Source organism: Fonsecaea monophora (genome assembly GCF_001642475.1).
Source record: "Fonsecaea monophora strain CBS 269.37 chromosome Unknown Scaff15, whole genome shotgun sequence".
In the NCBI taxonomy this organism is placed as follows: Eukaryota; Fungi; Ascomycota; class Eurotiomycetes; order Chaetothyriales; family Herpotrichiellaceae; genus Fonsecaea; species Fonsecaea monophora.
In genome coordinates this window covers 345,230-358,278 of record NW_019173946.1, presented here as the reverse complement: position 1 = coordinate 358,278, position 13,049 = coordinate 345,230, and the positions used below count along the sequence as shown (strand labels likewise).

The 13,049-nt window shown below is 51.9% G+C and overlaps 5 protein-coding genes across 5 annotated transcripts; 2 read left to right on the top strand and 3 right to left on the bottom strand.

Annotated features, from left to right (window-relative positions):
- Nucleotides 1-535: 535 nt before the first annotated feature.
- On the top strand, nt 536-1,617 carry AYO21_03225 (hypothetical protein; the record flags this gene model as incomplete). The annotated part of the gene is made up of 3 exons (XM_022653199.1): nt 536-711; nt 784-803; nt 884-1,617. The coding sequence occupies 3 exons, from the start codon at nt 536-538 to the stop codon at nt 1,615-1,617; spliced, it is 930 nt and encodes a 309-aa protein (XP_022514592.1).
- A 257-nt stretch (nt 1,618-1,874) lies between these two features.
- On the bottom strand, nt 1,875-3,782 carry AYO21_03224 (hypothetical protein; the record flags this gene model as incomplete). Its single annotated transcript, XM_022653198.1, has 1 exon — nt 1,875-3,782. One exon carries the CDS (start codon nt 3,780-3,782, stop codon nt 1,875-1,877), a length of 1,908 nt encoding a protein of 635 aa, XP_022514591.1.
- Nucleotides 3,783-4,838: 1,056 nt separating this feature from the next.
- Nucleotides 4,839-7,223, top strand: AYO21_03223 (hypothetical protein; the record flags this gene model as incomplete). Its single annotated transcript, XM_022653197.1, has 1 exon — nt 4,839-7,223. One exon carries the CDS (start codon nt 4,839-4,841, stop codon nt 7,221-7,223), a length of 2,385 nt encoding a protein of 794 aa, XP_022514590.1.
- A 1,779-nt stretch (nt 7,224-9,002) lies between these two features.
- On the bottom strand, nt 9,003-9,917 carry AYO21_03222 (hypothetical protein; the record flags this gene model as incomplete). The annotated part of the gene is made up of 2 exons (XM_022653196.1): nt 9,003-9,643; nt 9,701-9,917. The coding sequence occupies 2 exons, from the start codon at nt 9,915-9,917 to the stop codon at nt 9,003-9,005; spliced, it is 858 nt and encodes a 285-aa protein (XP_022514589.1).
- Nucleotides 9,918-11,159: 1,242 nt separating this feature from the next.
- Nucleotides 11,160-12,637, bottom strand: AYO21_03221 (hypothetical protein; the record flags this gene model as incomplete). Its single annotated transcript, XM_022653195.1, has 3 exons — nt 11,160-11,723; nt 11,782-12,203; nt 12,268-12,637. The coding sequence occupies 3 exons, from the start codon at nt 12,635-12,637 to the stop codon at nt 11,160-11,162; spliced, it is 1,356 nt and encodes a 451-aa protein (XP_022514588.1).
- Nucleotides 12,638-13,049: the final 412 nt, after the last annotated feature.

The window sequence follows — 13,049 nt, the reverse complement described above, 5'->3', positions numbered from 1 at the left end:
TATCGTCAAGAGTTCAATGCTAATGTCTATGTTGTACAGAAACCGAAGCTGTGTTTTTTGCTAGTTGAAAACTACCTACTTGACCACTCCATTCGGCCTTCGGGTCGCTTGGGAATATTTGGAACCAAAACACTTTACCTTTTCATCATCTCAGCGCCTTGAGCGAAGATATGGAGAAGAGGATGAATACACGAGAGTGGACCATACGGCCGAAGCTGGAGCAAGGAGACTGGAAACTGGTAGTGAACAGGTAAAGGCAACAGCTGCGATGTGGCTGAGCTAAATGAGATTTGAAAAACGGGACGCTTTGCATAAATACCGTGTTATCAGTAGCATGAATTGTTTGGGACACTTTGGTCCTGTCCTCATCAACGTCGAGAACAAGAGGCTGTCGCATGCCTGACTAACTGCGGCTTGGAGGATGATAAGCACGTCCTTGGTTGTGCCTCTACGCCGAAAAGTATGAAGCTCCAACTCCCCTCAACCTACACCCTTGGACTTTCAGCATCACTCATTACCCGCGCCCACTTCCAAAATGCCAGCCGCGCTCGTCACGGGTGCGTCTGGATTCCTGGGCCGTCAAGTGCTCAAGGTCTTTTCCGATGCTGGATGGAACGCAACCGGGACAGGCTTTAACCGCGCATCGGGGGCAGTCCGCAAAGTGGACATCCAAGATGCAGATACCGTCACCAAATTGTTCCACGAGGTCAAGTATGAGAGTGCCTCGTTACAGATCGCGCGTTTTAAAGCTTACAGCAACAACCACTAACACAAAGCTCTCAGACCTCAAGTCATCGTCCACTGTAGAAGCCGCCTCCTCTCCTCTCTCCCTCTCTGCCAGAAATGCTGCCTGCCAAAGTTATTTATAGCTGACATGCTACAGGCGCCGCGGACAGGCAACCAGACTCGTGCACCCAGAACCCAGAAGCAGCACGCAGACTGAACGTCACAGCGACCGAACTCCTCGCCTCTTGCGCTGCTAAACACGATGCCTTCCTCATCTACATCTCCACGGACTACGTCTTCCCCGGCGTGCAGGGTCAAGCGCCCTATAAACCCACCGACACGCCGAAACCCACCAACGTGTACGGCCAGACCAAACTCGACGGGGAGACGGCGGTCCTCCAATTCCCAAACACCGTCGTCTTGAGAGTCCCCGTGCTGTACGGCCCGACCTCTCCCAGAGAAAACAACAAAGAGTCAGCGGTCAACATCCTGATGGACAGTCTGTGGAAGTCGCAGAATGAAAAAATAAAGATGGATGACTGGGCGATCCGCTATCCCACAAACGTCGAGGACGTGGCCCGGGTGTGTCTCGACATCGCCAGACTCTACACAAATGCACAACACCCGGACGAGCTCCCGCGCATCCTGCAGTTCTCCAGCGAGGACCGCATGACAAAATACGAAATCACCCAGAAATTCGCCGAGATCATGGGTCTCCCCATGGACGGGATCGTGCCTGACAAGGACGGAGGGAAGCCGGGCCCGGATGGCACGCTGAGGCCGTATGACTGCCACCTCGACACGGGTGAGTTGCAGAAGTTGGGGATCGATGTCTCGACGGTGGATTTCGTGGCCTGGTGGCGACGCTGGGTTGGTGCCTACCGACATTAAAATGGTGACGAGGCGGGCAAGAAATAACATGGAATATGAGCTTGAAGATGGCCGTCTCGGTAGGGACTTGGTGATGTGTACCAGGCTGCAAGGGCGTGCCGTGGCTATAGCATGACGGTCATAGAGGACCGGTCTATGGTCGAAGTGGGCTATCGACGACGTACATAGAAGATGTTACTGCGAAAACTAACACATTCTCTACGCTGGCCTCTTTTACTCTATGCTCTGTTGAAGTCATCGTAGTGTGGGATAAAAACTTAATGAAACGCCCTCTTGATGGCCCTGTCTAGGTTACTCCTCCGGCTAGCTGCGCTGTTATGTCTCTCCATCTGCAAACACTGCCACCTCAGCCCGCTCCACGCGAGGACCAGGTTGAAGACGCGGTCTCGATCCACAGGGTTTAAGAGGATCGTGAGACCCGTGTCGGCGTCGTCGTTGTCGAGGAAAGAGAGTTGCAGTGCCTTGGCGGAGCGCGAGTGCAGGTGTTTGAGATTCTTGAGCGTTGAGTCTGAGTGGATGTCGATGCTGTCGAGCTTGCGCATCTCGGAGAGAGCGCGAAACGGCCAGTTTCGGTCTTCTTTTCCATCTTTGGAATAGAGCGCGAGACCTGTCCTGCAGACTATCAGGCGCGTGCATCCTTTGACGTTGTCATAGATTCGGAATGTATAGCCTCTTTCGCCCAGTCTCTGCAGTGGAGGAGACTCGCTCTGGTCGTCGTCGTCGTCCTCATCATCTATCCCTTCATCGCCAGAATCGGTATCTCTCAATTCAAACTCTGTCAAATCAGCCTCGTCCTTCTCTGCCGCCTTTTCTTGCAGTCTCAGCACCGCCAGTTCCGCGTGTGTGGGAATGTCCCAAAACACCCATCGGAAATGTGACAATAACAACCTGTATTTGGGAAAGTTGGCGGCGACGGGGTATGTGAGAAAGAATGCGCCGCCAACTATGAACCACACGAGCTTGACGCAGAACGCCATGTCTGCACACAACGTGATAAGAAGACAGCAAGCGAAAAAGAAGAGTGTCGCCAGCGTCATGTTCGGCCGTTCCCATCGGTGGAAGTTCAACAGGATCTCGAGAAAGTTCGCCAGGTCACCGAGCTGTAGCTGAATAGTCGGGCCAACCTCGTCCAACAAGGGTTCCAGCCAGTCATGCTGTCCATGTCTCTGGATAAGTTCGCCCCATGCTTGTACGCGCGCTTCCCGGTCAAAGGCTCTGCTCACACTCTCTCGAACCGCCTGTACAGAGCGCGGGCGGAACCTGTTGCGCAAGGTGGAGTAGATGATGTAAAAGTAGAGGTAGCCCACAATATGTTGGGTGTACCACAGAACACAATAGACAGCCAGCCATTTCGCTGTCCGAGCGGGTGATTTCCACATGTAGATATGTCGGACGTCGACAAGAAAAGACTGCCAGGGCGCTGATGTGATGGCAATCCGTTCAATGATGCGCGCGAGGTCTTCAAGATCAAATGGTGGGGAATCAAAGTCGTCGATGTAACCGGTCGTGAAGTTGCGGGTGTAATAGAGAATCATGTAGCCGAGATATCTCTCCCACTCAAACCTTTCCCCATTTCTAAATTGAGACCGTTCGGGACGAGATATCGGACGAACAACCTTAACACGGGAAACGTGTCGCCCAAGTATCCAGGCTGTCTGCAAGCTTTCTCTTTGATGTTCAATCTTGTGTACGCGATGATGGGCTTCATCCAGCTCGGAGGTGACTGCACTGGTGTCAGCATCCGACGGCTCACTCGAGACTGCGCGAGCCAGAGCGTCGTGGGCATCTAGAAGTTCCTGATCTTGGTCGACAGTCAGAGTCGGATGGCGTTTTCCAAGTTTCCCGGCGGCAATGTGAGTAGCTTTGCTACGCATCACCCGTCGTGGGTGTGTGCTCAGATATTTGACGCTCTTGAAACCATCGTGGAGTGCTTCAGTTGTCGACTTCTTCTCTTTTGGAGATGTGTGCTGAAGCACTCTCGCAGGGTCGAAAGCTGCATCGGAAAAAATGTCCTCTTGTTCACCAGAAGATGCATTAGTCTGAGCAGGAGAAAGCAGTTCTTTTGTCTTTGCCTTTGCCCTGTCTTTCACGTGGATGGCACTGTCAAGAAGGTGTCCAATATGGTGCTCGGTCTCGGCCACACTGTCTCTTGGACTCAAGGACATATCAGGTGTCTACAACTAGGAACTCGAGTGGTCAGCATAGGCAAGGCAGAAGGCCTCTCTGGGGAGCTCCATGTCAAGGTAACCATAGTCTGAGGAGCTACTACTGATGTCTATTTTTCAGCCACAGCAGCAAACACCAAGTAGAAGTAACCCGCAGGTTGGCGGCGATTGTGGGAACCAATATCGGATCATTGTGGCGCCAGAGAGCACCATCTTCGTTACTACACCTCTGGCAACTTGATCTAGGCCATCTGTTCCAAGTTTTTGGCCGTTCAGAACGCCAGCACCGAAAAACAGTGATTGGGTGGATGGGGAAAATAATGAACTAGACCGAAGCGAGATCTCAAAGGTGGTGGTAGATCGATACCCGCTTGTGCCCGCCACTGACGATAGTCGAGAACGACGGGACGATGGTGATTGAGCAGATGGAATTGAAGGAATGTTGAAGCGAGCGAAACAAGAAACAGTGGCACCGGTGGATCGTTGATCGTTGATCGCAGTTTGATCGCAGCGGACAAGGAAATACACGAGATCTCAGATATGCGGGTTGAATTGAATACTTGACCGTATGCTGCTACGTTTGCGCATTCGTGCAATATCAGTCAGCCCTTCACTACACCTCCACAACCTCTCAATTCTAATTACTTTACGCAAGCAACATGCTCTTCTCGTCATTCTAGAACTAGAGAGATAATCTCACCTGACCAGCTACACTATGAGATACAAACTCAGATCAATGTGGGAGATCTCACATTCACTTCGAGGAGGCCGTCCTCGTAAACGTCAAAGACCCTCCCTGCCGACAACCGCGTTGGTCACGGGCTCAGCAAGTGAATCGAAGCAGGTGAACATGGGCATATATTGAATGTGTTCTGCCTGACCTCCAATAACAAACAAACAAACAAACAGTCAAGTCTTGATATTGTTCTCTTTCCTATTCATGCTCATTCATTACCACCTCGCAGGTACCTGTGTTGACCTGTCCATGACCAATGCTTTGGATTTTGTCTGCTTTATTTGATCCTTATGTCCTAGCATTCTCTGTCGCGTGTCAATATGGATGACAATCCACCTCCGAAAAAGAAGTCGCGCTTCTTCAGTAACGGAAAAAGTAAAGTTGGCAATATCTTACACCCGTTCCGAAAGCAGTCGCAGACAAACGACGCGACTTCGCCAGATAACAATACGGACGACAATCCTCAGCCTGATACTAATCGCCTCCCATTGCTGTCCAACGTTGCAACTCCTTCTGTCGCGCAAGCATCGTCTCCAGCTCACCGACAGGCTGATGATGTGAACTCTGATCTGGTGGGTCAAAGCCAAACTCCAAAGTCCACATTGAATGGCTCCGTGGTCCAGGCGGACCCTGCGGCCAATGATCAACATCAAGTTGATGGACAAGACGACCCTCCACAACCATATGTTACAGACAGTGAGGCTGAAACAGACTTGGAGACGAGCTCTGACTCCGAAGGTGATCAACATAAAGAGGATGTTGGTAAGAGTGACCAAGAGAATGTCACACCAGATGGAACTCAACAGGCAGACTCGGGCATACTTGATGTGGATCAAACGAGTTCCAGGAACAAACGCAGAAATGCCATCTACGGCGTCGAGGCTCTTCTCCCATCTGGTTCACAAAGCTCGAATGCACATGAACAAGGGGCTACTCCAAGCTCAAACCCAATCCTGACACCTCAGCCCCCAGGTCCACTGGGAAATAGCTACACTTTTGGTGGTGTCCCTACCAACCCTCATGTTGTTCCAGCTGGCGGACAGTACGCGTTCAACTTCCGTACGTCGCACATGGTGCCCACGTCACCAACCGTGCAACAAGCTGGAAGTGATGGTCTAAGCCACCCGCTGGGTTCTGGTCTAGCACGAATCGCACAGCAAACCGTTCATGCGGATACTGGTCCCCTCGGGCAACGAAAGGAATCACTGCCAACAGACCCCTCGGCAACTGTCACGGGTACTTATGTGGACATGGACCGGGACGAATATGGTCGTCGGCTTCGAAAATTCCCTTCGCGGATGCCACGTCCCCCGGCTCATCACGGCATCTATGTTGCCCCAACCACACCACCACAGCTCGTGAATCCAGACTCCCTCGTCCCAGAACACATGTACACTTCGCCTAACCGAATTGAACACGCCCAACAATTCGCTCGCATATCTCTCAAGCGCAAAAGACCCGAAGCGATCCTTCCCCCTCCATCGTATGTCTACCAGCGCACGGGTGACCCGAATTTCAGCATCTTCCAGGGCTTCCTGCTCTACCCAGAATTATGCTTCACCCTGGCAGCACACCTGCCCGTCAAGGACTTGATTAACCTGTACGCGATCAGTAAGGACTTCCATACCATTCTTGACACGCGGTTCACCACTGTGATTCTCTCACAAGCCACCGCCAAAGCCCCCGAAAGTGCCCGGACATTTATGTTCCGCAGCTTCGCACATCTCTGCCGCTCGGACCCTGCCGCGCGCCTCCCTCACCCGAATGCCCGTCTCGCAGCACACAGCATCCCTCGCCGGATACCTTCTTTCCGATGGCTCAAGATGATTATGCACCGCGAAAAGGTCATACATGAACTCATGACCGTTTTTGCCGAAGACGGTATCCCTCTCCCAGCAAGATGTGCGTTGGCACTTAAGAGACTGTGGTTCATGCTTGACATCCCCGACAATGCTCGGCGCATCGGGTACTGCCATAACCGGCACATGATGACGGACTTGGACCTGTACTTCTCGGCGTGCTTCTTCACGAAGTTGGACATGAGACTCAACGATCCTGTTTCTGGCGAGAAGAGGGACGGAATGAGAAAGCTACTTCTGACACAGCGTAGTTTCACCACTATTCTACGGGTTCTGAAACGTGATCTCTGGACAACCCGGTTCGACGCGTTGAGAGAGTGGGTCAAGTGCAAATATACACCGTTGCCGGACGAGCTGGGGATGAGCATCTTTGGCATTCCGCCACACAGAATTGGCAAGGGACGGCTGGAGTACTGGGGTCTCCGGAGCGCCCATCAACTTGGTCGGCGGCCGGAGATGCTTTTACGGCCAGATCAGTTGATCATTCGAGAAGCATTCAGGCGCGGGATACGCTTCGACAAGCACTACCTCAAGTTCATGCTGTACGGATACGTCCGCCCGGACACGCTGGAGGACTATGCGCCGCGCACATACGCGCGGAGGATAGCTGAGATCAAGGACGACGAGTATGAGGTTGATGACGTGATTGGTGGTGTTGCCGCTCTCGGCGTCGACGATGAAGGCTTCGACCCTCTCTTGGATCTCGGACAGCCCAGGCACGTGAGCAGGTTTACCATCGTCAAAGAAGAAATGTCCACGCGGGAGAAGGGGTTGAGGCAGGCCGAAGAGGAGCTTTTGAAGAGCTGTCACGAGTGGTGGGCGCGCGAGCAAGAGCAGAACCGGTAGAGGAGAGAGGACTGTTGCTAGGGATGGCAGCAACCTGACTGAACTGAGGTGCTGGGGGGTTTTTCACATGGACTTTGGAGATGGCAGTGATATCAACGCTGATTAGAGTGGGCTGACACTAGGGAATCCTTTACACCTCGCGAAAGATTCCCCCACGTCTACTTACCGCCCAGCTACGCAGCCCTCAGTACCGCGGACAGTTAGAGTCACGCCGAGGTTTACATGGGCAGAGGAGAGGAGACGACAGACAGAGGACAGGCAGGGTGAAACGGGAAGAAAAAGGGACGGAAATTGAGATGAGAAAATGAAAAGTAAAGGAGCTCAATGATAGAAATGCAGACAGAGAAACGGACAGACAGACAGACAGACAGACAGACAGATAAACCGCTGGCATTGAGATATCCTGTCCCCATCTTTTCCTCACTCGTTCATTTTTAAAATCCAAGCTTAAATACAGACCGTGTACACCAGGTAGATAGATAGGAAGATGGACATGACGAGGTCGTAGATGTAGATGTAGAGGTAGAGGTAGAATAAATACGTATGAGCAGCACAGCACAGCACAGCACAGCACAGTACCCGGTATAGTGGAGCGAAGTATCGTAGAGTATCGTATGGCACAGGAGTGAAAAAAATAATAGAATTTGCATATCCCGAGTGCACCATACCTCGTACAGAGTGTATACCTATGTAGGTACACACACGTACGAGGTACATATGGCAAACTATTTTTATCGAGATGTTGAGAAACGACATCAAGAGTAAACATGTTGAGGACATGGTCAGGGAAACTCAAGAATAGGAGAGTCGAATCAAATAAATCCAAATCAATCAATCAAATCGCTTGCTCTAGAACAATAACAAACATTTCTGGTTCTGGTCCCGGTTCCGGCTGCGTGCAACATTACATTGACCCAAACTCCTTTGAATGTCCGCCAAATAGTCGTACAGCGTAGTGTTTGGAGCATCTCTTTTGAGCGTGTAGGCCAAGGAGGGAGTCTCGAGGTATAGCTTGTCCTAGCAATATCGTCTTGCGTATCTCCTCGAGTGACGAGCCTGAGGTCTGGCATCCTCCATAGTCTTGGGCCAAATGTTGTTCAAGGCGGTCACCATGAAGAGACTGTCTGTGTACGGAGATAGCACACAGACACGGCTAGAAGTATCGCGGTGGCAAAGACGGGGCGTGACGTACAAGTAGTCCTTCAAGGTGGGTACGAGATATCAACTGGACTCGTGACTCTCTTCATTCTGCACTCGTTAGGGGCCGAAGATAGTAGCCACTGTCGCGCTGCAACTCCCCACCATGTGTTATCGGGCACCAAGATGCACGGCGACATGCAGAGTATCGCTTTGAGTAGTGGGTGAAAGCTGTTGAGTCCGGCCCCCGGGTTTTATTGATCGTCCAAATCCATTAAGGCACCGTCCATAGCCAGTCGTACGAACTCCCCATATGTACAAGAACATGTTTAGTCGGGATCTGCAATGCATTATTGATAGACACCTTGATCTCGGTAGTCATAACAGGGGATATTGATGTCGAGTCAGCATTTAGTCTTGAAAGACGTCGTAAGGCGGAAAGGGATCGGACTCCGCTGTTCGACAATGCGGTTAGTGTTCTCCACACTTGATGGATTCACCCTGGCTTGGTCCATGTCCAAGGCACATTGTTCACACGGCGTTCCACATTTTCGATGTTGATCAAATACGCATTTGGGAAATTTTGCTGAAATGGTTGATTCTCTGCAGAGACATTCTCTCACAACGGGCGAGTCGAGTTCGTTAAGGCTGTGAATCTGGCTTGGACTTGATGTCCAGCTTTGCCTCCGATCCCACAAGGGTCTTAGCCTCGGACGATAGCACGGTTTTGATATCGTCCTTTGGCTGTGAGGGACTTGACCCATCCATCTCTGAATGTGTGTAATCGCCCGGCATCTCTTGCGGGGCTGGCCAGTGCGCATCACCTGGAGCTTCGACGGCCATCACTGCTGACGGCATTTCCACTGGGACTTTCTTCTCGTCGGTTGGCATTTCGGCTGAATAGGGAGGTGCAGCCATTGAATTGTCGGCTTCAAAAACTCTGCCGGCCTCTCCATCTCGTCGCTTCCGCCGGTTGCCCCTGACCACCAAGAAGACAATCAGGGCGACAAGTAACAGGCCCCCCACAGCCGCAGCAATGGCGATGCCAGCTTTGGCGCCCCCAGAAAGGCCTGTGTCGGTGTTGGAAGAATCAGACGTCGACACCGGAGAAGGGTCAGGAGCTCCAGAGGGAACCACTGATGGCTCGGCAGATGTTGCAACGGAAATGCTTTGGCAGTCGACAGAGAATTGACTGACGTTGGTTGCGGTCATGCAGTCGGAGAAGGCAGCAAGGAACAAAGTCGTTGAACTGCAGTAAGCGACATCACTGCCATATACCGTGACTAGCAAATATCAGCATCCCCCTTAGACATGTTTGGTAACCCTTCCTCCGCACTCACCTGCACATGTCTGGTCTAAACTGGTGACCATGAAACTAAGAAAGCCCTGCGTGTTTGTCGGAAAAGGTGTACAAGTACCATCGTCTGGACCTGTCGTCACACTCTTGAATTGAGAGCACTTGTTGTCAGAGTAAAATGTGATGTTGGACAAGGCTACGACTTGGTGAAATTGTAGGGCAGACCACACAAGCGTGGTCATCAGGCTAAGGAACTTCATTGCTGCAAAGGAAACTTGAGAGGCACAGGCATGAAAAGCAAGGAGATGGGATAGAAAACGAGTGTGTTGCTTGCACGCAAAGATCAAAAGAGGGAAAATGGAAACCGGATCTGCGGTGTGGGAGGACGAACAAGACGACTTTTGTGATTGTGACAAAAGGCCGCAAACCAGTGAGGCCCGGGACAACGGCTGGGAAGGATTCGGTCTCGCCAAAGTAGCTGTGAAACGTCAGCCAAAGTAAGGACCAATGCGGCATAAGCAGAGCAAGCGAGATGGTCTGACGACGAGTAGTTACTGCGGTCGAGGAAGCATGGCAGGGAGATTTGGCTTGCGGCCAAGGCAGATGTTGCAAAGTTCGCGCTGGTGACGGCGGATGAAACGGCGACGACGGATCAACTATTGGTCAACAGGATCAGCCCAGCACACAGGTCGTGGACTCGTAGAACACCAGCTGAAGGGGGCCAAAGTGTCCTGGGCCACAGACAAGGCCATTTGTTTTTTTGTCAGGGGCCACAGGCTGAAGGCACGAAGGATGAATTGACGTAGATTGATTTTTTAGGTCTGGACGAGGTGGAGCGATTGCCAGGAACGGAAGTCAAATCTCGGTAGTGTTGCACAAGTCTCATCAGGAGGTCGGCGAGCCGGTCAGCCCTACAAAATGACGAGCCTCTAGTGGTCTGTGGGCAAAAGAACGAAGTAGGTAAGAAAGCGACGATTGTGGACAAGCGCAGGATGGGCGCAGGGAGATGATCGGCATCATAGAGAAGCGGCGGCGGTGAGGGCGCAGTCACTCAAATGACAGTCAAATGACAGTGGACACGCACGCAACCAGCCCTGTTGCTTGTGGAGTGATAGGTGATGGTCAAATCTCGTCTTCATGGTTGAAAGGATTCAACTCCTTTCCCTCTACTTGTACCTCGTACAATTACATATGCGTGTCTCGTACGTAAGGATATGCTTTGTAGGCCAGCTCGGACAACGTCATCCTCCTGTGTTTGGCCAGCTCAAGTGCACATGAGGACTATAGTAGTGTTACTCGGACGCGCACGCGTGCCTCCTGGCTCACTCCAACAGACCTCTGGCTTCAAAACGCCAGCTGATTCAAATGTCCGGGTATCACAACATGCGTGGCCTTTTCTTTCCCTTTCCAAAACCTCCATGACTTCCTCCAACGCCTTGCTGTCTAAAGGTACATTAAATGCTTCAGAATGCGCCCCCTGCACATGGCAGCCCGCTGACTGCTCATAACCCGGCGACATCTCCCTCAAGCACTGCTCTGGCGAACCGCGTGTTCCCCGAATCCGCGATCCTGCCTCCAATAACTTCTCCAAGCTTGTCAATTAGCTGGCTCCGTGTGTTGGCTGCAGTTTCAGCTGAGTGCCCATTCATCATGGGGATGTCATCGTCTACCAGTGTCCCGAGGGCATTCAGGATCGCACTGACGACCTTTTCTGCCTCGGCCTTCTTCATGCTTGACTCCTGGAGATCCTCCTCTAATAGCTCCCCATACGCTTTGACATTGGGTAGTATCAGCTGTCGAACCACTTCCGCTCCACCAATGGCTTTTAATCCAAGGATGGCGCCGTAGTGGCTGCCATATGGCTTCTTGGGGTCGAGGAAGGTCTTCAGGCAGGATCGCGCTAGACGAGGTTTGAGGTTATGTGAGTATTTGGAGTATTTGTTGCAGAGATGGCCCAACAGGGAGCCAGCTAGATCGCGGAGGTCGTAATGATCAAGTGCCCCAATGCCAGTGCCCAAAGTGCGTCCAATCAAGCAGGTCAGTACCGGGGGGATCATTGAGGCAACCTGTCATCCAGTTAGCCTACAATCCACGCAATCTGCTATCTCGTTAAAGGGTACGCACGTAAGGGGTCAAATTGAGTTTGTCGTTTCGGGTCAAGGCATCCGTGAGCATCATCATCTGCGTGAGCACGAATAGATCCTTCAAGTTGTGCGTGACCTTTTCCGCTACAAATTGCACAAAATAAGGCACCAGCTGATGTAGACCGGGGTCTTCTTTCAGGCTGGCCAACCCTGCCGCGCGATACTCCGGTTGTGTTTCGTCCAGCACTGACGCGCAGACCTTCTCGAAGTATAGCTGTAATTCTTTGGAGAGGATGTGTTTGACCTGAGGTTTCGTCGTGGTGGTGTTGTCAGCACCACTCATCGCAGCCAGGGCAGGGTTTGCATTCGGTCCTTTGGGGACTAATTCGAGATTCCTTGCTTCGGTCGAGGTCGGGTTTTGAGGTATTGAAGGTTGAACACCCTCCACAGCCAGCCAGTGAGCTACATTAAACGCAGGTCAGCAAATGCTCGCACGAGTTCCTCAGGCATAACATTTCCCACGCACCTGTGAATGTGACTTCTCTCGGCACCTTGGGGAGAGGCGCGTTGATGAGCTTCTCAAAATCCATCTCTTCATCCTCCACGTAGAACAGCGGTTGTCCTGGTCCCAATGACGCCTCCCCATATTTCAACGGCCGAGTAGACTCGTAGCCATAAAGAGGTTCAATGTCCAGCACGCGCAGTGCCTGTGAGATGTCTTGTGACCAGAGGATGGTTCGGCGGGCATGTTTCATGAACTTGAGCGCTTCTTGTAGGACTTGGGAGATGCGGTATTCGACATCGCGACACAGCGCCTGGTTGACTTCTTTGTTCAGATTCAGGATGCCCACCGATTCGGCGACATCTCTGACCGTGTCTTGCCCCCAGAGTGTCATCTTGCGGTTCTTGAACTGGTCAGCGGTCGGAGGTACCGAGGAGAGAAAGTGGGAGAGGAGGAGTGGGCGAGGAGACAGGAAACCGAGTGATTATTGATCACGCAGCGTTGCTGGCCATTAAAGGTTTGACAAGGATAAGAAGTGATATAGCATCAAGGGAAATTCTCCGGCTGCGAAGTTGTCCCTAGGTACACCTGCAGTGGGGTGTTTGGGTGTGCAGTTTGTACTGTTTGAATCTGGACATGAAATAATATGGAGTAGAGGTCCCCACTGGTCTCGCCTGCGCTGCGGACCAATTATCACACAGAGCCTACAAATATACTGCCATACATTATGTACCTATATCGTTACACTTCATACTCGCTCTTTTTCTTCCCTATCTTCGTACCAGATACAACGACTTGGTCACGCT